The 20,639-nt window shown below is 44.6% G+C and overlaps 1 protein-coding gene across 2 annotated transcripts in view; it reads left to right on the top strand.

Moving 5' to 3' along the window:
* Positions 1–2,120: 2,120 nt before the first annotated feature.
* HSD17B3 (hydroxysteroid 17-beta dehydrogenase 3) overlaps positions 2,121–20,639 on the top strand; it is a 350,724-nt gene continuing 332,205 nt past the window's right edge. Inside the window, exon 1 of one of the 2 annotated variants that reach the window (XM_029617712.1) lies at positions 2,121–2,881. In XM_029617712.1, the coding sequence (XP_029473572.1) occupies positions 2,728–2,881 (154 nt within the window). In that variant the 5' untranslated portion in view covers positions 2,121–2,727. The remainder of the gene's footprint in view (positions 2,882–20,639) is intronic. The other variant, XM_029617702.1, reaches the window with a different exon arrangement.

The following is a 20,639-nucleotide window of genomic DNA, read 5'->3' as shown; positions in this document are numbered from 1 at the left end:
TACCAGCTTTTCCGGGAGGGTATTACAGGCATTTGACTCCCTTTCCATGATGTTCCAGAATCTGCCCTCTTGGAGCTTCATATCACTACCCCTAGCTCTACAGCTTCCTTTCCACTGGAAAAGGTTTGACTTTTGTGCATTATTAATAGCCTTCAGAAATTTTAAATTCCGTATCATATCTCTACTGTCTCTCCTCTCCTCTAGGGTATACATATTTAGGTCCTTCAGTCTCATCTCATATAGCTTATGGTGCAGAAGTATCCCCTGGCTTTGTGCTTCTGCAGGCAATTTGAAAATTACCCTGTAAACCTTAATGTTCCCAGCAAGGGACTACTAAGCATGCTAAAAATCATATGCTAGGTATTAAGGCCTTAGTGTGCTCATTAAAACACTCCCTCAGCATATTAATGGATGAGTGAGAAAATTATTGCTTACCTACATATAAATGAGGGAGCATCATATGCAAATTGGGCTTTACTGGTCTCACAGGAAATAATGTGGTATAGTCTCCACACTCACAATTTTTCATAGGCTAAATAAAGTGTAAAAATATAACATGTATCTCTGAGCAGCTATTACATTTTAACTGTGCACAGAAAGTCTTCAAAGACCCTGTACTAACCAGCCTTGAAACTGGTGTTTTTTCTCTTCCCTGATCTGCACAGTAAAGAATGAAGGTGCCCTTATGGACTCCCACCCCTGGGAAGACAGACAAAAGTCCACCAAGGCCCCGATTCCCAGCTCCTCCACTTCCCACCCATGGAAAATAAGTACAAATCCTCTGAGCCCCAATTCTACCCTCCATCCCGTAATCCATAAGTTTTGGCCCTTCCATGGCCTGATTTCTCTCCTCACATCCTCCCTCAAAAGGTCCCCACTATCACATCCAAAGGAGGGCAGGAGAATATCAGCAGGAGAGAGCTGTATGCCCTCCTCTTGCACAGATGGAGCTTTTCAAAATGATGCTGGCAGACCTCCTGTAGTCCTTTGCCATATTAAGTTTTAAGGTGATGGTGGGATACCTGTGTGACAATGTTGGACAAGCAAGACAAAATGGTGAATTGGATACCTGGAGAAAGCTTAAGTGGTAGTTCTGTGAGGCATTGACATTTCTAGTTTATATATGATTGTAGGGGCATTTAGGCATTCTTGTGGTAATAAGAGTACTCTTAAAAGGAGGAATTTAGAGTAAAGTGCTATGAAAATATTTGCATCCAGAGCAAAAATCAACAAAACCCAGACATTATTATTTTTGCAAAAAAGGTCACTGATAGTATCTACACTTGTAATTTTTTTTTTTTTTTAATAAATGAAACAGGTGAAAATAATTTTTTAATTAGCTATACCCATGTGTAATGTTTGGCCGGCCAAGGATTACTCTGCGACCGGGCACACTCATTGCACGATGCTGCTGGACCTTACCCGATTTCACACTGCTCCCGGTGCAGCTGGGACACCGCCATCTCGTTGCCGGCTATGGCCCACCTAGGTGCGCACGGCGCAGCGGCTTTTGAAGGTCCCACCGCAGGAAACTTCCACTGGAGCCTCCTGATGCCGTCAGCCAGTCTGGGGGATTTAAGCTCCAGCGTTCCATCCAGTGGGTGCCTCAGCGAGAGGTCTCCTGCCTAGGCCGTAGTGCGTGATGCCATTGCTCCTGTGCTTGCCCTGCACCCCGTGTCTCCTTGCCTTGCCTTCCTGTGCCATGCTGTCTTGTGCCTTCCGCCCCTCTCCTTGTCTTCCTGACTCCTTTGCTTTGCTGTAGTCCGCCCTTGTCTTGGTCCTCCTTGTCTGACTTGCTCTGGTCTGTTGCCTGACTGGTATTGACCTCTGCCATGGACCTCATCTACTCTTTGATCGCTGCCTGCCCTAACTCTCTGCCTGGATCAGGTCACTGTCTGCTTACTACCAGCTCTGACCTCAGCCCACATCTGGACTCTCTCTCCCTGCCCGGTCTTAAGTACACTCATCTAAGACTTACCAAGGAACCCAAGGGAACGGGGTTCGTATAGATGCAGCTCACACCCAGTCCCAGCAAGGGCACATTAGCCAGCTGTCAGCTTGGGGCTAGTAAATCCACTTATTAGGCTGTGTCAACTGTGCCACAGGACAAGGGCTCACAACCGTGAACACTGTGAACACCCTTGCTTTTATTTCTTTGAATTAAATAAAACAACAAACATAGTGAAACTGGAAAATCTGATCATTTTGAGCATTATGTTTGGAATTTCTCTTGTTAAACCCTTAGCCCTGTAAATTTGCAAATGCGTGAGTTATCTTTTTTGCTGAATATTCACAACAATATTTGTAAAAAAAACAAACAAAAAACGTTTCACCTTTTGCATTCTCTCAGTTCAGATTAGATCTGGAACTGATTCCAATGTGATTTGGTTTTCCCAGCTTAAAGTCAAATGTCTTATAAATTAAATTCCAGGATTGCCAGGAGATATATATTCTTAAACTAGAAATACAACCCCCCCCCCTCCCCCCAATAACCTCAAACTTAATCAGATGCATAAAAACCTATGGGAGGATGAGCACAGCAGGGGTGTGTAATGATACTGTAAACCCTGCCGTTCCGCTGAATCACATGATGCCTTGGATTGGAGTAGAGTAAAATGCACACCTCGTTCAGTCAGAGCTCAAAGAGCAGCTGGTTAGCCAGAAGCCAGGCGGGAAAAAAAAAAGTAGTAACCTTTATTAATCGCAGCTCCCTGCCTCCAGCTTGTCATGGGAGAGTTCTGCCAGCAGTTCTTTACCTTGCTGGGTGCTCTGGTTTGTTTGTCCTTTCTGGTGAGATGCATTATGTTCCTGAAATATCTCTTTCCACGTGCATGGAGACCTCTGCCTCAGTCCTTCTTTCGGTCAATGGGAGAATGGGCAGGTAATGAATGCTTTTATCTGGTTTTTTTTTTATTGCTGCACTCATTAGCTGATGATCGTATCTTTACTGAACTTTTTGCTGATGTTTTTCATCTGTTTCTAGTCCAATCGGAGGGGAAAGAAAAGGTTTAACTGTGTACATATCTAGATTTATTGTACACAAAAGAAAATCAAGATCAGTAAATTGACAGCAATAATCATCTTTTATTTTTAATTCTTTAATATTATGCCATTATTAACTGCAGCCTCTCCCTTCTCTCTAGTCATTGACACTAGAGCTGCTGTGCTGGTGCAGCTTGTTTTTTGGGTTTTTTTTTGGTGATAGCTTCAAGGTGCTTGCAGCCTTTTTTTTTTTTTCCTTAGAATTGCTGAACTCCCATGAATCTGTCAGGATTCATATGAAGTTGTTATCTGTACACGATATTTTGTTTTTTAGTCCTCGTCTTTGTCAACGAGTTAGATAAGGCAAGTTGGATTAATTGTGGGGCTCAGTTCAGGTTCTTGGTTCAATATGTGACAGTTCCATAGCGATTTTCTCACAGGTTCAGATGAGACAAACAATTTGAGCGAATAAAAAAATTCTAAGACGTTATTACTGCTACAAAGAACCTTTGCTGTGCTCAAAATGTTGTCTAGCTGTTACAATACCAGCTCCATTGGATAGAAATCATTGCTTTTGCACTGTGCTAGTGAATATAGTTTTCCAACTGTGCTAAAAAAATGTTTTTCTCCTCTTTAACCCCTTGAAGCCTAGAGCTCAGTGGTTTTACAAACCTGTGCTTGGGAGTCTGCGGCCAGTCAGGTTTCCAAAACATCCACAATGAAAAGACACAAGAAAGAGCTGCATACATTGACGAAGATATGCCAAACTGAATTGATCAGATGCTCATTCCTTGTGTAATCCTGGAATCCTTACATTTCAGGTTGGAAACATTAGAAGCTTATGGCTTTCATTTCCAGTAATCTGCTTCAGCACAATGAGAGGTTTTGTTTGGCATGTTTTGTTGTTAGATGAACCAAAGTGTTTTCAAAAGAAAGGAACTCTAAAAAATGCTAGCCATGCGGCTGTCTGAATTCCATGCCTTACACCCTGTTGCAGGCTCAGGAAAAAAGTGCAGGCTCCTGACTAGCATTCTGCTACTTTCCAGTGAGGCAGAACTGTTAGAAATCAAAGTTTGCACATGGATTCAGAATTATCAGCCTTTAATAATTGCTCACAAATGTTCAGGCGCCAGACCTTATATTATTTTCATATCTTCCAAAAGTTTTACAGGTTGACTTTTGGTGAAAAAATAATTCCAGCGCAGTGTATAGGAAACATCAGTCCCCCATTAGGAGGACTTTGAGTCTACATTCTGTGACTTGCTCCTTACAGTGTCCATTGATGGAAACTTGCAAAATGATTCCCACAGCGCTGAGCTGAGAGCACCCTGTACCCACGTTATCAGAATACAATTCCTTGCACCGCACAGTGCCATCTGAATGAGAACAAAGCATTTCAGAAGCCGTGGTTGAAGTAGTTAGAAAGAACAAGTGGTACTGTGCAAAAACAAATATTAAGTGGGAGGCTGGTGGGGAGGCTGGAGGTAGAAACGAAAAATAAAATAGAACTGGTTCCAAATTACTATATATATATATATATTTTTTTGCCAGTCTACAAAACTTAAAGTTGGTTAGGAGTGAATTTTTTTCCCCAGTAAAGTGTGGTTAAGCTGTGTACTTGCCAAATTCTTTTTAGGTGGAAGGGACTTTGGATTTGACAAACCGTATTCATTTTATATATTATTGTAGGCACACCTAGGCATTCTTTTAGTTATGAACATTCTTAAGCATGCATATTATACTTTATATATATATATATTTTGTAAAGTAGGTCATTATCAGCACATTTGTATTTATGTGAGAGATTTGTTTCTAAACAAGAGTATACAAATGAGAGTATTCCCGGTTTGTGTAGCATAGATGATGGCAGAAAAAAGACCAGTTGACGTCTCCCATTTGTCTATTTCTTCCTGTAACACACCGCAATGATATATCCCAGCTGCCTGCCAACCACACAGCCTGGCCACTAGTAAAATATCTCTCTTTATTCAGGCTAGTTTTTCTTACATTTCTGTTTAATTTGTACTACACAAAACTGTATTTCCATCTTAAAATACAAGCTATTATGCTTTCCGTTTCCATCCCGCCTTTTCCACATTCATGGCTGCAGGCTTGCAATATATTCTTAATGTTATGCCATCATGCAAAAAGTGACTTCCTCATCTTGTACTATGCTTGATTTATAATACAGTATACATACAAGTGAAGACAATTAATTTTTTTCCACTGATCTCAAAGTGTGCATGTCTTCTTCTAGGATAAAAACTTATTCTAAGGTTTGTGATATTTCTGTAATCTGGTGGTCTTGCCACTGGATTTCTTTTTTTTTTTTTAATAGCTGAGAGTTCTAAAAACTAAAAAGCACAAAATTAATTAAAATCATTACCAAAAAAAAGCACAGCTTTCAAACTTGCTAGAAGAAGGCAGACCTGCTGAAACACTATTGTTACCGTCTGTGGGAGTGTGGAAGTACTGGAACACCTGAAGCTACCACAAGTAATAGAGGCCTTATTTTTTTAGAAAATAATGGTGTGCTGTATCCTTGCATACCAACCCATTGTAATCAGTATTTAAAATATTCAAAACACCAGTACAAGGTAGTACTTGGGAGATATAGCAGTTCATACGACACATACCATGGCAGATAAACAAAAAGGATTTTTATTTCCTACATGGGAAGAGCCCTTAGTAAAATTCATTCACAACAGACCACACTATATTCCTATAGAAGAACAGTGAATAACTTGAAGCTACCTGTCTGTACAGAATAAGTACAGCAGAAGTCAAGCATATACTCAGCAGTATGTTAGTATGTTAGTGCCTGCCAGGCAACAGATTAGATGTTGTGTCAAATGCTATTTTTTTCACACATATATTGTTTGTGCAACAAGTTATGTGGTTCCATTGGGTTACACATGTAAAGCAAAACCCTAATCTTATTTTAATCAACTTAAAATGTTTAAATTTTTACAAGAAACCAAGAATGTTCTAGCTTTCTTCTAAGAAATCTTTACTTAGTGGATTCAGATGAAATATTTTTCAAGATCTAGTCTTCAACCTATCCCAAGAATCAAGTTGTAGGTTGCATTGCTATTTTCCCATTAGTCTTCCATTTGGCTGATTCAAAATGCAGAATCTCCCCAAAAAAGTAATTAGGTTTTTGGCAGGTAATCATTCTGAAGCACTACAGTTTCCTATTAGCTAAGTCAAATTCATTCTTTCATTCCTTTTTTGACATATGACTCATTTAATCATAAACTTACCTCCAAGTGAGGCACAAGAACTTCAGAACAACTTAAATAACAGAAAAATAATGTAAATATAAAACAATTAAGCATGAGAGACTGACTAGTTATAAAGCCCTTATAGTAGTTAGGTATTTATACCTCTATATGAGGCCCACCTAGTAACTCGAGGTGAAGTTTAAGTAGTAGTGTAGGGGTTAGGGGACATTTTGACAGTTAGAGTGAGACGTACGAACAGAACAGTACACTCTTGTGAAGATTTGATGTCCTTCGGAGTGAGGAAACTCACACAAAGATGAGATTTGTACAATGTTCTCTCAACCTAGCTTGATGTTACCCAGGTAGAGAGTCCATCAAGCTAGATTGCTGCTGTTCTTGACTCTTGGATTCCAGGTCAGTTATGGCCTGGAGGGCATGCGACTCCACCGAGTCCATGGCCTTTGCAACTTGTTGGGTTGGAGGTGGAACCTTGGGCCGAATTGGGGTTGACACAACCCATAGGTGAGGACCTACAGGTCCCCACCATTGGCAGGTGGAGTGGGCTGAAGGTAGAGGCCACTGGAGCTTCACCTATACCAGCCCTCATTCCACGCGGGTTGAGCCTTTGGGTGCCGGGGCCGGCAGGACTTAGGTGGACCTCGAGGTTGATAGACAAGAGAAGTTGGTTCAGCCCAGAGATGGCAGTCAGTAGGTGGAGTAGTCCTATCCTGGACTGGGTATAGTACTGGAATTCGGGCGCCAATGGAACAGAGATTAGCTGGAGGCGCTCGAGCAAAGATAGGCTGGAGCCTAATAAGTCCACGTCCAGGGAATAGGCTGGAAGAGGCATCACGGACAAGCTTGGATCAGGGCCGGCAGCAAAACGGAGGTCATGGCAAGCAATGCAGAGTTCTGATCACGGAGAAGTCAATAGCGTAGTCAATCAAGGTAATGGTCTGATCACGGAGAAGTCAATAGCGTAGTCAGGCATAGCAGAGGTCTGGGTCTGAAGATAGGCAATAGTATAATCGGGCATAATGGAGGTCTGCGTCTGGAGTTAGGCAGTAGGATAGTCGGGCATAGCGGAGGTCTGGGTCTGGAGATAGGTAGTAGCGTAGTCAAGTCTGGAGATAGGCTGTAGAGTAGTCAAATGAAGCAAAGTCGATGTTCACAGAGTCAGTCCAACACATAGACAGGGCAGGAAGGAAGAAGACAGGAACCAGGAACAAAGGAGGTCAGGAACAAAGAGTAGAGAGGATTCTCTAGCAGCAACGAGTACTCGAATAGCGAGGAGACCTGTTGCAAAGGCAACACTATGGAGCGAGGCCTGAACTTAAATACAGTGAAGAGTTTGACATCATCCTCCAGGGCTGTGGCCAGGTCCCTGCCACAGGCCCTTCATAAGGATGAGAGATGCGCGCACGTGCACCTAGGGAGGGGCGCAACACGGGTAACGGCATCTCTCCGCGGACCACGTGGAGAGGTCCGACGAGGAATGGCATCTTGAACTGCAGTACTGGGGACCATGGCAGAGCCAGAGGCACTGGGGGTGGCCCAAGGTCGGAGCCAGTGGCCCTCCACCATTAGCAAGGAGAAACCAGAAACTGGAGTCTGTGTAAGAAGGTGAGAGGCCGTGCCGCGGGTCTGCTGTGGACGGCACACGTAACAGCAAGAACCAACCAGTTGCAAAGATGTCATGGAAAGGGACATTATAAACTGTGATCTGAAACCTATACACTAAGTAGGTCTCTGATGACATTGTGATATCCATCTCAGCAATCCACAGAAATGAAGTGAACAATTAAGCCATATGGTATGGCTAAATATGCTCCAGAAATCAAAGTGGCAGGTATAGAAGAAGTCAATATAGCACTGTTAAAAAGTGTAAATTGGGGAGCAGTTCGATAGCTAGAGGTATGGTTCTACATTCCCCTTGGTTGTCTCCTTAGTTACTTGTTTGTGTTGCCAAGATTACAAGGTTGTATCTGTGGGGGGATGAACAGTGCCTGGTAACAAATGTAAACAAGCAAGTGATATAATAATACCATCAAGTTCTACTCAGAATAAGCAAAAGTATGTAATGCAAATGCATATTTTAAAATTTTCCAATCCCTTTGTATTTTAGGAAAGGGACCCTGGCATTTTAGGATATGCATACTTTTAATTCCCCTGGTGTCTTTCTGAATGAAAATCATGAATGGGATGGGTGAATAATGGATGGTTATTTACCCTTTCAAATAATACTAAAATAAAATGATGCTCCAAAAAACCAACAACCAGCAGGTTTAAAACAAATTGTGGAAAGTACTTTTTTACTCAATGTACAATCAAGCTGTGGAATCTGTTGCCAGAGGATGTGATCAAGGTGACTAGCACAGTAGGGCTTAAAAGAGGTTTGGACAAGTTCTTGGAGGAAAACTCCATAAAACATTATTAGCTAGGTAGACTAGAAAAAGCCAGTGATATCCACGAGAGTAACAAGACATAGATCCTCGTTTTGGTATGTGCCAGGTACTTGTGACCAAGACTAGCCACTGTCAGAGAGGATGTTATGCTTGATGTACCATGGTCTGAATCAGCATGGCATTTCTTATATTCTTATGTCCTACTAAAATGTCTTAGAGAAGGTGAGCGCTAGAGAAGAAGAAGATAGATGCTCTTTATCTTGTACATTTAGGTTAGGGATTTTTCCTTTGGTTGTTTAATTTGATTTATTTTCTATTGTATTTATGTTGGGATCCATTTTCCACTGCTATGCGACTTGGCTAGTTAGCCGGATACAAACATATCCGGCTAACTAGCCAAGTCGCATAGCAGTGGAAAATGGATCCCAACATAAATACAATAGAAAATAAATCAAATTAAACAACCAAAGGAAAAATCCCTAACCTAAATGTACAAGATAAAGAGCATCTATCTTCTTCTTCTCTAGCGCTCACCTTCTCTAAGACATTTTAGTAGGACATAAGAATATAAGAAATGCCATGCTGATTCAGACCATGGTACATCAAGCATAACATCCTCTCTGACAGTGGCTAGTCTTGGTCACAAGTACCTGGCACATACCAAAACGAGGTGCCAAAACGCGGCACGGCCTCTCACCTTCTTAAAGCTAGCCAGTTATGTCCAGCTGGCTAACTTTAGGACAGGCCCTAGAGCCTGACCAGAGTTAGCTGAATAATTCAAGCAACTAACTTCAAATATCAGAGTTAACCACTTAACTTATGCGCTAACTTCATTCCTCCTCGTAATGCCTCTTGCCCGCCCACGGAACACCCTCTTCTTAACTAGCTAAATTCTAGCCAGGTAACTAGTCTAAATATAGTTGGGTAAGCCATTTAGATGGGTAACTATTATGTTATCTGTTTAAATACCTTTTGAATATGGACCTCGTTTTGTATCTGCATTTGGAGTTCTTCACCTAGGCTGCAATTTGAGGTTAGCATAAAATGAAAATAAAATGAAATAAAATGACAGTAAAAAAGTGGTGGTTTTTGGGTCAAGAGAAAGAGAGTATCCTTCTGAAAGTGAGACAGTTGTACTGTAAAGTTCACATTGATAACTCCAAAGAAGAGAGTAGTCTAGTTTTTCTTTCAAAGTTATACCATTTCCTAAACTTGATTGCCACAGACTATTCTTGTATGCATCCTCTTACAAATGAGAGTCTTTAGTGGACAAATGAAACTGTTGTGGGAGTCTCAGTTTAGTGGACCCTTGGGCCGACCTGCTGGAGACTGGGAATAGATGGTCAATGTCTCTAATGAATAGCAGGCCGGGAGGCAGATGGTCAGGCGGGATGTAGATGTTCTTCACCCTGGAAGCTGGTACTCCCCCGGGAGGAGCCTGTAGGAGCCCAACCGCTGGGACTTAGGTGGCTTCACCCTTGGAAGCCGACGCCCCCCTGGGAGGAGCCCATAGGGGCCCGGCCGCTGGGACTTAGGCTGGTCGTGGACCAGGACAGGTAACTGGAACCAGACTAAGTCAGTAGCAATACTGTAACTGGGTTCGGGTTCTGGAACCAGGCAGGAACTGTAGCAAGACTTGGGTACTGGAACCAGGCAGGAACTGAAGCAGGTAAACAGGAACCAGGCAGGTACTGTATCAGGCAGGCAGGAACCAAGCAGGTACTGTAGCAAGCAGGCAGGAACCAAGCAGGTACTGTAGCAGGAACAGAGCCTCGAAGCCAAGTGAGTCACTCCGGGGCACAACGCAACAGGAAACCGGGAAGCTAACCCGTTGCAAGGCAAGGACTGGATGGCCGCGGCTGGCTTATCAAGGCCGCGGCGTCTGACGTCAGGAACTGGGCGGAGTCACGACTGGCGGGAAATGGCCTAGAAAGGCGCCCAAGTGGCGCGCGCGCGCACCTAGGAGCAGGGCATCCTCAGGCACCTTCGCAGCGGTGCAGCCCCAGCGGGGACGCCGCCAAACAGGCCGCAAGCCAGGGCTCCGGAGACAGAAGCAGGTCTGGGAACAAGGAGGTAAGGGCCTGGTCGCGGTGCTCACAACAGAAACTTCATATTATTCTGAAAAGATGCTTTGAGAGATTTCTCTATGAGGCCAGATTAGTTTGATGTTGGTGAAGAAATAGAAAGATAATAACAGCATAATGACAATACAATGAGATTGCACTGATCAGACTTGTAGAAATAGTCAAGGCTGTTAAAGGTTAACTAGGTCAGCAGTGAGTTTTGTTTCTGTCTTGCGTGCTCAATTTACAAGAAGTCATATGACTTACCAGTCATATTAGCATATATGAGATAAAATTATAATGCCTCCCCTATTATAACAACCTTCTTTGCATGTAATTTGCATGCATGAATAATGCAAATGCATACAAAGAAGGTCATGCATAGGCAATCCTATTCAAATAATTTATCACGGCCGAATGAGAATGTGGTTAATGCCATAAAATACCTACACTTCTTGGAAAAGCAGTAAATGTAAGGCAGGTGGCTCGGGACCCTAAAGTGTGTGCCGAGGCTCCTGCCTCACATTTAAAGAGGTGGTGAAAAAAAAATAGACCACAAATGGGGAGGAGGAGCAGGGGGTCAGTGCTGATCCCATCTCAAACCAGAGCCACCACTCAAGGTGGCCCTGTAAAAAAAGTTAAAATGTAGCTATATGGTGATGATCATAGCCCCCATCCCTACCTCCCTGGTTTGCTGCATTTAAGGCAGTGAAAATCCTGTGAGGATAGGGCTACCATCGTGTTAAAGGGCTATGGGGCTCTTTCGTTTGGCCCATGGTATTTGGCCGCAAGATAAAAGAATGCGCCACAGAGCCACAATATTTTTTGGGGAGAGTGGCCCTAATATTATGATGACAACCCCCCCCCCCCCCAGAATAGTAGGACCACTCCTATGAAAAAATATCATGTCTTGATGCATCTAGGGGATGATTTGGTAAGATGAAGCCTTATGATTAGAATAAATCTCACTGAAGTTGCAGAAAAACTTACCACTGATATGCATTGCGTATTTATAGGACCTCAATGGTAGCCATTTATGGAAGTTACCTGGATAAGGCTTGTCCAGTTAACTTATATGGGATATTCAGTAGCAGGGCTATGCTGCTCAATAACCCCATATATGGAGCTACTTAGCTGGATAAATTACATCTGATAAATGACCCCTTAGGGGGTCATTTATCAAAATGCAATAAGGCATTTTTGCATGCAAATGCACCATTTCATATGGTGCAATGCTGAGGGAGAGGGAGAGGGAGAGAGAGGGAGAGAGAGAGAGAAACTGGCCATAATATCATGGCCCATAGGTAGGTATTTGTATCCCTATGGTAGGCCCACCTAGTAACTCGAGGTGAGGTTTAGGTAACAGTGTAGGGGGTTAGGGGCCACTTTGACATTCTACGTGACACCTACGAACAGAACAGTGGTCTCTTGTGAAGATTTGCTGGCATTCGGAGTGAGGAAACTCACTCCAAGATGAGATTTGGGCAAGGTTCTTTCAATCTAGCTTGATGGATTCTCTACCTGGGTAACATCAAGCTAGCTTGAGATGTACTCGGACATAGCCTTGTTCTCTCTAGCAGAGAGTGGATCGACATGTCCCTTAGGAGGTTCAGTGTTAGGTTTCAGCCTTATGGCACAGTAGTAAGATCTGTGTGGAGGAAGAATGTCAGCAGCTTCTTTGGAGAACACATTGCTGAATGAGAATGATGTGTATTGAGGCGGCAGTCCTGGCATCACTGGAGTTGTAGGCATGCAGAGGACAGGAGAAACCCCCTTAAGGCATTTGCCATGACAACCTGGGCCCCAGCGGGAAAGTTTCAAGGTGGCCCAGTCGAACTGAGGCTGATGCGACTGTAACCAGGGTAACACTAGAACAATAGGGTGCATAGCCTTCTCTAACACAAAGAAGGAAATTGACTCACTATGGAGGGCTCCGGTGCGAAGGGTTACCGGTTTGGTATGCCAGGTCACGTCACCCGGCAAAGGCTCTCCATGGATAGATGATAAGAGCAGTGGTTCTTGTGGCCTGGTTTGGCCTCTGTTGGAAACAGGATGCTGGGCTTGATGGACCCTTGGTCTGACCCAGCATGGCAATTTCTTATGTTCTTAACTTCCAAAGTGATGAGGGGAATCCTCAAATGTTCCACTAGGCGTCGAAGTATAAAGTTGCCTTCTGCCCCTGAATCCACCAGGGCAAGAGTTTGAACTTCAGATGGTCCACAGGTCAGGGAGACTGGGAGAGCGGAGGAGATGTCGTGGTAAGGCCTAAGAACAGTCCTCCCGCAGGACTTAGGCCCGTCCTGTTGCGGTTCTAGCCATGAGCGCCACGACCAGACCCTTGCCTCCATGCTTCTGGACCTACTCCCGCTTCTGGAGGCCTGGTTTGCTCCCTGTTCGGTGGTGTCCCCGCGGGGGCTGCACCGCCGGGAAGCTTCCCATGGATGCCCTGCTTCTAGGCGCGCGCACGTGTGCAACTTGGACGCTTTTCTAGGCTGTTTCCCGCCAGTGGTGACTCCGCCCAGTTCCTGATGTCAGACGCCGCGGCCTTGATAAGCTGGCCTCGGACACTCAGTCTTTGCCTTGCAACAGGCTTACCTTCTGGTTCCCTGTTGTGTCGTGCCCCGGAGTGAGTTACCTTGCTACTCGCTCCATTCCTGCTTGCCTACTACAGTACCTGCTTGGTTCCTGCTTGCCTACTACAGTACCTGCTTGGTTCCTGCTTGCCTGCTACAGTTCCTGCCTGGTTCCAGTACCCGAGTCTTGCTACAGTTCCTGCCTGGTTCCAGTACCCAAGCCCTGCTACAGTTCCTGCCTGGTTCCAGAACCCGAGCCCTGTTACAGTACGTATCTACTGTCTTAGTCTGGTTCCAGTTCTCAGTCCTGATCAACAACCCGCCTAAGTCCCAGTGGCCGGGCCCCTACGGGCTCCTCCCGGGGGGGCTTCGGTTTCCAAGGGTGAAGCCACCTAATTCCCAACGGTTGGGCTCCTACGGGCTCCTCCAGGGGGAGTACCAGCTTCCAGGGTGAAGAGCACCTCTACGTCCTGCCTGAACATCTGCCTCCCGGCCTGCCACATACTAGAGACATTGACCACCTTTCCCAGTCTCCTGCAGGTCGGCGTAAGGGTCCACTAAACTGAGACTCCATAACACGTCTGTTTCCCGGACGAATTGGACATGTTGGGACATCGTGACCAGTCTGTCCTCAGTACATACACAGGCCATGCCTCTTCCAAAGTCTTCTCTCTTTAGAAGTCAGGTGACGGCGACCAAGTTGCATCGGTTCTTCTCCACTGGCGACAGGTATTGTGGGAACTATCTGGACTGCAGGTTTAGCACAAACCTCCTTCTGAACTGGTCTAGCGGTAGGCTTGAGTTCTTTCACCTTATCATGGAGCCGGTGATCAATTCTAGTAGCTAAAGCCACTAGTTCATCCAGCGAGTCAGGTGTCTCGCGAGCGGCCAGCTCATCTTTCAAGCGAGTATCCAGACCTCTGAAGAAGAGGGTTTTCAGGCATTTGGAATCCCAGCATAGTTCCGTAGCAAGAGTCTTAAACTCTATTGCAAAATCACCCAGTGGTCGGTTGCCTTGCTTCAGGTCCACTAGAGTAGAACCAGCAACAGTCACTCGAGCAGGATCATCAAAAACGGACTTAAACAAATCCAAAAATCCTTCAATATCCTGCAGAATTGGATCCTTATGTTCTCACAGCATTGAGGCCCAAGACAAGGCCCTTCCATCAAGATAAGATAGAATATAAGTAGTCTTGGCGTAGGCCATGGGGAAGTGAGAAGGCTGTAATGCAAAATGCATGCAGCACTGATTTAGAAAACCTCTAGTCCTTTGAAACTCTCCAGAGAAATGAACTGGAGCAGCCAGAGGTACAGTAGTCTTTATAGTTACTTCAGGTAACTGACCTTCATTACTGGAAGCAGCGCTTTGATTTTTCTATGCGTGTAGCTGATGGAACGCAGAAGTGAGTTTCTCCAATGCGTCTTGTTGTTCAGCAATGCGCAAGGCCAGGCCCAGAATGGCCTACAGAGCATTCAGCTGTACCGGATCCATGGAGTTAGCAATCTGTTATGTTTTGTAAGGTTTGGGTGGACCCTTGGACACTGTGGCAGCTGACTACGCCCACGGAGGGGTCCCATGAGGGGCCACAGGTCAGGCTCAGCTCTGGACACACAAACACAGATTATATCTTTATTTAGACAGTTTGTGAAGCCACCAGAGGTGGCAGTAGTGAGTAGAAGATGGAGCCCAGCTGGGCTTGTATTCCTCAGGGTGCTGGAACAGCGGTTCCTCCGGTATCAGTGCTGTAGTGAAAAGAACTGAGAGAATGAGTACAATAAGATATTCACAGAGTCCCTAGTATGGAGACTCCCCGAGATAGGGAGAACTGGCCCTCGAGGAGCGAGTACCAGATCCCTGGGAGTAGAGACTCATTGGCAAGTACTCACGCAGCAGTTCCACGTAGGAGATGGCACTGGCGATGGAACGGAGGCAGGCCCTCGAGGAGCGAGTACCTGGTTCCAGGGAAACAACTCTGTGGAGTAGATGGTAGTAGTACTCACAGATGGTGTCTGTAGCGAATTCTTCCAAGTAGAAAAGGAGAAAGACACAGGCAGCGAGTCAGGGAACATAGGCCCTTGAGGAGCAAGAACCGGTTCCCGATAGCGACCTGAAAGAAGCAGAGAGGCCCCCGAGGAGCGGGTACCCCATTAGCAGAAAAGAGTCCAATAGAAGTTGGAGGCAGAGTAGCTGGGTATGGAGAGTGAATCCCATCCATAGGAAATCCTTTGCTAACTCAACGGCTAGCAATAAACAATAGGCTTAAATATCCGGGCAGCGTGACGTCATCACAGGGGGACGTCCCTGAGCTTCGCGCCATAGTGGAAACAAGAATGAGGGCCATGCGGCACGCGCGCCCTAAGGTACCTGAGGAGCATGGTGGGAGGCAGCGCCCAAGCCGGTCTGGGGATGCCGGAGAGGTCTGTGGGCAGACGCCGCGGTAGCCAGACGTCCACAAGGAGCAGGAGGAGTCGCAGAAAAAGAAAGGTAGGTGGAGTGAAGCCATCGGGCAGCGACGGTTGCAACACTCAAACACTTTCACGTACATTAGCTTTCATTTTCTTACCATAAAAGATGTTATTACCCTGCAAGAGATAATTGCAAACTGGGTACTGATAATGTATGGCCAGCCATTGCCATCCTATTCTCTTTTGCCTTTTCATGAAGTGGCACATGTGACTGAAGAGAGAAAATGCTTTCCCCAAGGTCTTGACCAATGGCAACAAAAGTGGTACAAAACTGTATTATGTGTGCACATTTCCTCAGGTATCAAAGTTCCTTAACATACTATTAACAGACTGTATGATTGCAAATGGACTCTTTGCATATGCCAAAAGCCCAAGATTACAAATATTGTTTGGTGATAGATAGAGACCTATGTAACATTGCTGCTACAGTGACAAAAAATATTATTCAAGGAATACAGTCTTCACTGAGATGTACCTGTCTATTTGACAGTGACCAAAGACTTGAATTTCATAATAAGATTATGATAATTGAACAAATAACTACTGCAATAGGTTTGAAACACAGATGTCACTAGCTAAACTGAGCGAATGGGCTAGACTGACTAAAGCAATAAAAGAAACTGGGTTACTGTAACCAAACATGCTAAAAATGCTCTTGCTTGATATTATGAGTAATGCAGCCAGAACTGAGTCATTTAATTACTAGGCACCCCGTGCCAGCATTCGCAGCTTCAGGAGTGAACCTGATTGAATATAACTTGTTTTGATCAACAGATTCCATGATTTCATATTGTAAAATATTAACTGATGCTATTTCTAAGACAAATCAACAGGTCAATACTATACCTAGAACATCTAGAGTTAGTGTCACAAATGGAACACAGCCAAGTGAGGCTGTTTTAATCCAAAACTTCCTCTGAGTGAACACCTTAGAACCATGCTGGGAGGGACCCTACCAAGTCTTGCTCATCATACTGACAGCAGTGAAAATGAAAGGAAAATAAGTCTTAACCTGGATTCATGCATCACATGTGAAAACCTGCAGTCCTGCACTAGGCTAAGAAGCAGACAATGACAGACCTGGAAGAGAAGGAAATGATGACAAACAACCCAGAAGAAATGCAGATGACAGCATAGATGAGGCCGAGAAGCAGATGTAATTGAAGTGAGGAGTGACACCAGAAGTGGGCCCCTGGGTTTCAGTTGGATACCTGGCCCATTCCTGTGTGCAGAGAGAATGTGAGGATTTGGCCTCTAGCCACATCAGCCAGCTATTGACCTCCAGGTTTTCCATCATCACTGTGAAGTAGGACTGAATTTGTGCCCTATTACTTTCATTGGCGAGCGAGAGCTGAATGATGAGAACTTGATGCAGAGGTAACTTCTGTTCCTGCTTGCACATCTGTGTGATACCTCTTCTCTGCTGGAAGGTTTTCTGTTTGTAAAATGGCCACTATGTCAGCCCTTTGTATTCCTGATAGTAACATAGTATTATAGTAAATGCCCAGCAAGTTGCTTTTGGTTTTAACTGCCACCCTGTGCAGGTTACCTCATGCCTTCTGTTAAGAATAGTAACTTCCGCTTCATGCAGATTACCCCATGCCTTCTGTTAAGAATAGTAAGTACCGCTCCATGCAGATTACCCCATGCCTTCTGTTAAGAATAGTAAGTACCGCTCCATGCAGATTACCCCATGCCTTCTGTTAAGAATAGTAACTTCCGCTTCATGCAGATTACCCCATGCCTTCTGTTAAGAATAGTAACTACCGCTCCATGCAGATTACCCCATGCCTTCTGTTAAGAATAGTAACTACCGCTCCATGCAGATTACCCCATGCCTTCTGTTAAGAATAGTAACTACCGCTCCATGCAGATTACCCCATGCCTTCTGTTAAGAATAGTAACTACCGCTCCATGCAGATTACCCCATGCCTTCTGTTAAGAATAGTAACTACCGCTCCATGCAGATTACCCCATGCCTTCTGTTAAGAATAGTAACTACCGCTCCATGCAGATTACCCCATGCCTTCTGTTAAGAATAGTAACTACCGCTCCATGCAGATTACCCCATGCCTTCTGTTAAGAATAGTAAGTACCGCTCCATGCAGATTACCCCATGCCTTCTGTTAAGAATAGTAACTACCGCTCCATGCAGATTACCCCATGCCTTCTGTTAAGAATAGTAACTGCCGCTCCATGCAGATTACCCCATGCCTTCTGTTAAGAATAGTAACTGCCGCTCCATGCAGATTACCCCATGCCTTCTGTTAAGAATAGTAACTGCCGCTTCATGCAGATTACCCCATGCCTTCTGTTAAGAATAGTAAGTACCGCTCCATGCAGATTACCCCATGCCTTCTGTTAAGAATAGTAAGTACCGCTCCATGCAGATTACCCCATGCCTTCTGTTAAGAATAGTAACTGCCGCTCCATGCAGATTACCCCATGCCTTCTATTAAGAATAGTAACTGCCGCTTCATGCAGTTTACCCCATGCCTTCTTTTAAGAATAGTAACTGCCGCTCCATGCAGATTATTACCCCATGCCTTCTGTGTAGTGTAGTAGTAACTGCCACTCTGCACAGGTTACCCTCATGCAGAAGTGTTACACCTAACGTTAACATAGCTTTCCCTGTTTCTTCATTTCCATCCTCTAGCCTGTAGGGATCTGCAATGTTTATCCCATTTCCATTTAAATTCCATCACCATTCTCATCTCCTGGTAGGGCATTCCATGCATTCATCACCCTCTCTATGAAGAAATAATTCCTGATTTTGGTTCTGAGTCATTCCCCCTGGAATTTCATATCATGACCCCTAGTTCTGTAGTTTCCTTTCCAGTGGAAAAGGTTTGATGTTTGTGTATTGTTAATACCTTGCATGTATTTGAAGGTCTGTATCATATCTCCCCTGCACCTCCTTTTCTCCAGTGTATACATTTTTAGGTCCTTCAGTCGCATCTCATAGGTTGATGTGTGATGTTAGTAGTAGTGAAGCAGACAAGATGTTTCCCTCTATTGGCTACATATCCCATTATTTATGGCTTGGCTGCTCTCACATCTCTGGCACTTGGAAGGAGATAAGACGTAAGGGAAGACTTTCAGCTCTGTTGTGTTGTGCCCATTACAGCAAAGACATTCGGGAGAGCTAGAGATGATCATAAATTGATCTTGTTTAAATTAGAGACACCATCCTCTTTAAGACCTGATTGCAGTAATAATGAAGTGTGCATGAAATATGGCCATATACATCCTAAAAAGCTGAGGGATAAACTGATAAAAGCTGAGGGATAAACGCCGGACAAGTTTCTGAAGCTCGTCTGGTGTCGCGCGCCGGGCGTCGCGCAACGAAGGAGCGCGACAAAGGGGCCTGCCCCTTTGTTTCGCCCCTTCGTTGCGCCCCGCATCCAGCAAGGCAACTAAGGCCAAGAACACCCCTTCAAAATCCGACGCTTGCCATGTGGAGACTAGAACTAACACCAAGAGAACACGTTCACTAAGGACAGGCCATGAATCAGCTCACTAAGGTCTGCCCTCCATGTTAAATGTTTCCTTTTTTGTGTTCCTCACATCAAGCGTATCAAACGTAAGTGTGTCCTGCACTTTTCACTCCTCTCAATCAACGTACCTTTACAGTATCTGCAACTCATAACCTATGTTATTTAAATGCCTACCTACCATGTTAAATGCTTTTAGTTTGTTATATTGCATTAAGTTAAATGCTTTTAGTTTGTTATATTGCATTAAGCTATTCACCTGAATCACTCTTATCAATTGCTTTCAGCTGTTAAACTACTTCTCATATACTCCTGCTACACTACTCTGACCAAGTGCAATAATTTGTTTAAATTGCTTTAATCTATTCCTTTTGCAGTACGTTGCACGCATCTGCATTAACCTGCTACAATTGCTGTAAAACTATTTAAAATTGCTTTCTGTTTAATTGCATTCTGTGCCCACATTTCACAATTTGTCCTCCTCTCCACCTGTCTTCACTCCCCCCCCCCCCCCCAAAAAAAAAAAATGTGTTTCCCTACTATACCTATCATACACCACCCCAACCGGCGAATCCTACGCCAAGTACACCCTCACCTCCTAACCCAACAAAAATCCCTAATCCCCATCATGATTTCCCCCATCACACAATTCCTAGGCCTAGCCACGCTCGCCATCTCCCTCTTCAACGCACAATCCATTCTAAAAAAAGCCCCCATACTCCAAGATTTGCTCACTGACACCAACCCTGATATCTGTGCGATCACGGAATCCTGGTTAAAAAAGTCAGACCAGGTTTTTATCAACCAACTCCCCACACAGTCATACGATATTTTCTCAATCCCAAGGCCTAAAAAAAGAGGAGGAGGTTTACTTCTAGCTACAAAGAAACACCTCAACCTTAAGCTACAAACCATCTCCCCCCCACCAAGACTTGAAATTGGCCTACTTAAATCGAAATCCCTGCAGATATGCCTTATCTACGCCCCCCCTAGAATACTCGAACAGGACCCATCCCCCCTCATCGAATACATCACTGTAAACATAAAACCAGATATACCCGCAGTAATTCTCGGAGACTTCAATCTCCATATAGACACCCTCCCTGCAACGCCTGCCTGTGAAACCCTACTCGTCACCTTAAACGCCCTGGGTTTCAGACAACTAATCTCCAAGCCCACACACAAAGCTGGTCACACACTCGACCTCCTTTTCGTAAATACAGACATCATAGTACCACACGCACCCACCACCACCCCCATCCCCTGGTCCGATCACTTTCTCATCAATGCCCACCTTACTATCAATACTAACACACCGATCTCAAATCCACAAAAAAAAAAAACAATCTCCTTCCGTAAACCATGTCCATCTGAGCAACTCTCCCTAGCATTCAACAATATTAGTGAATATCTCGACCTTACCAATCCAGAT

Source organism: Rhinatrema bivittatum, chromosome 1 (assembly GCF_901001135.1).
Source record: "Rhinatrema bivittatum chromosome 1, aRhiBiv1.1, whole genome shotgun sequence".
Classification (NCBI taxonomy): domain Eukaryota; kingdom Metazoa; phylum Chordata; class Amphibia; order Gymnophiona; family Rhinatrematidae; genus Rhinatrema; species Rhinatrema bivittatum.
The sequence above is the reverse complement of the archived record's forward strand: the minus strand, read 5'-3'. Positions and strand labels throughout refer to the sequence as shown.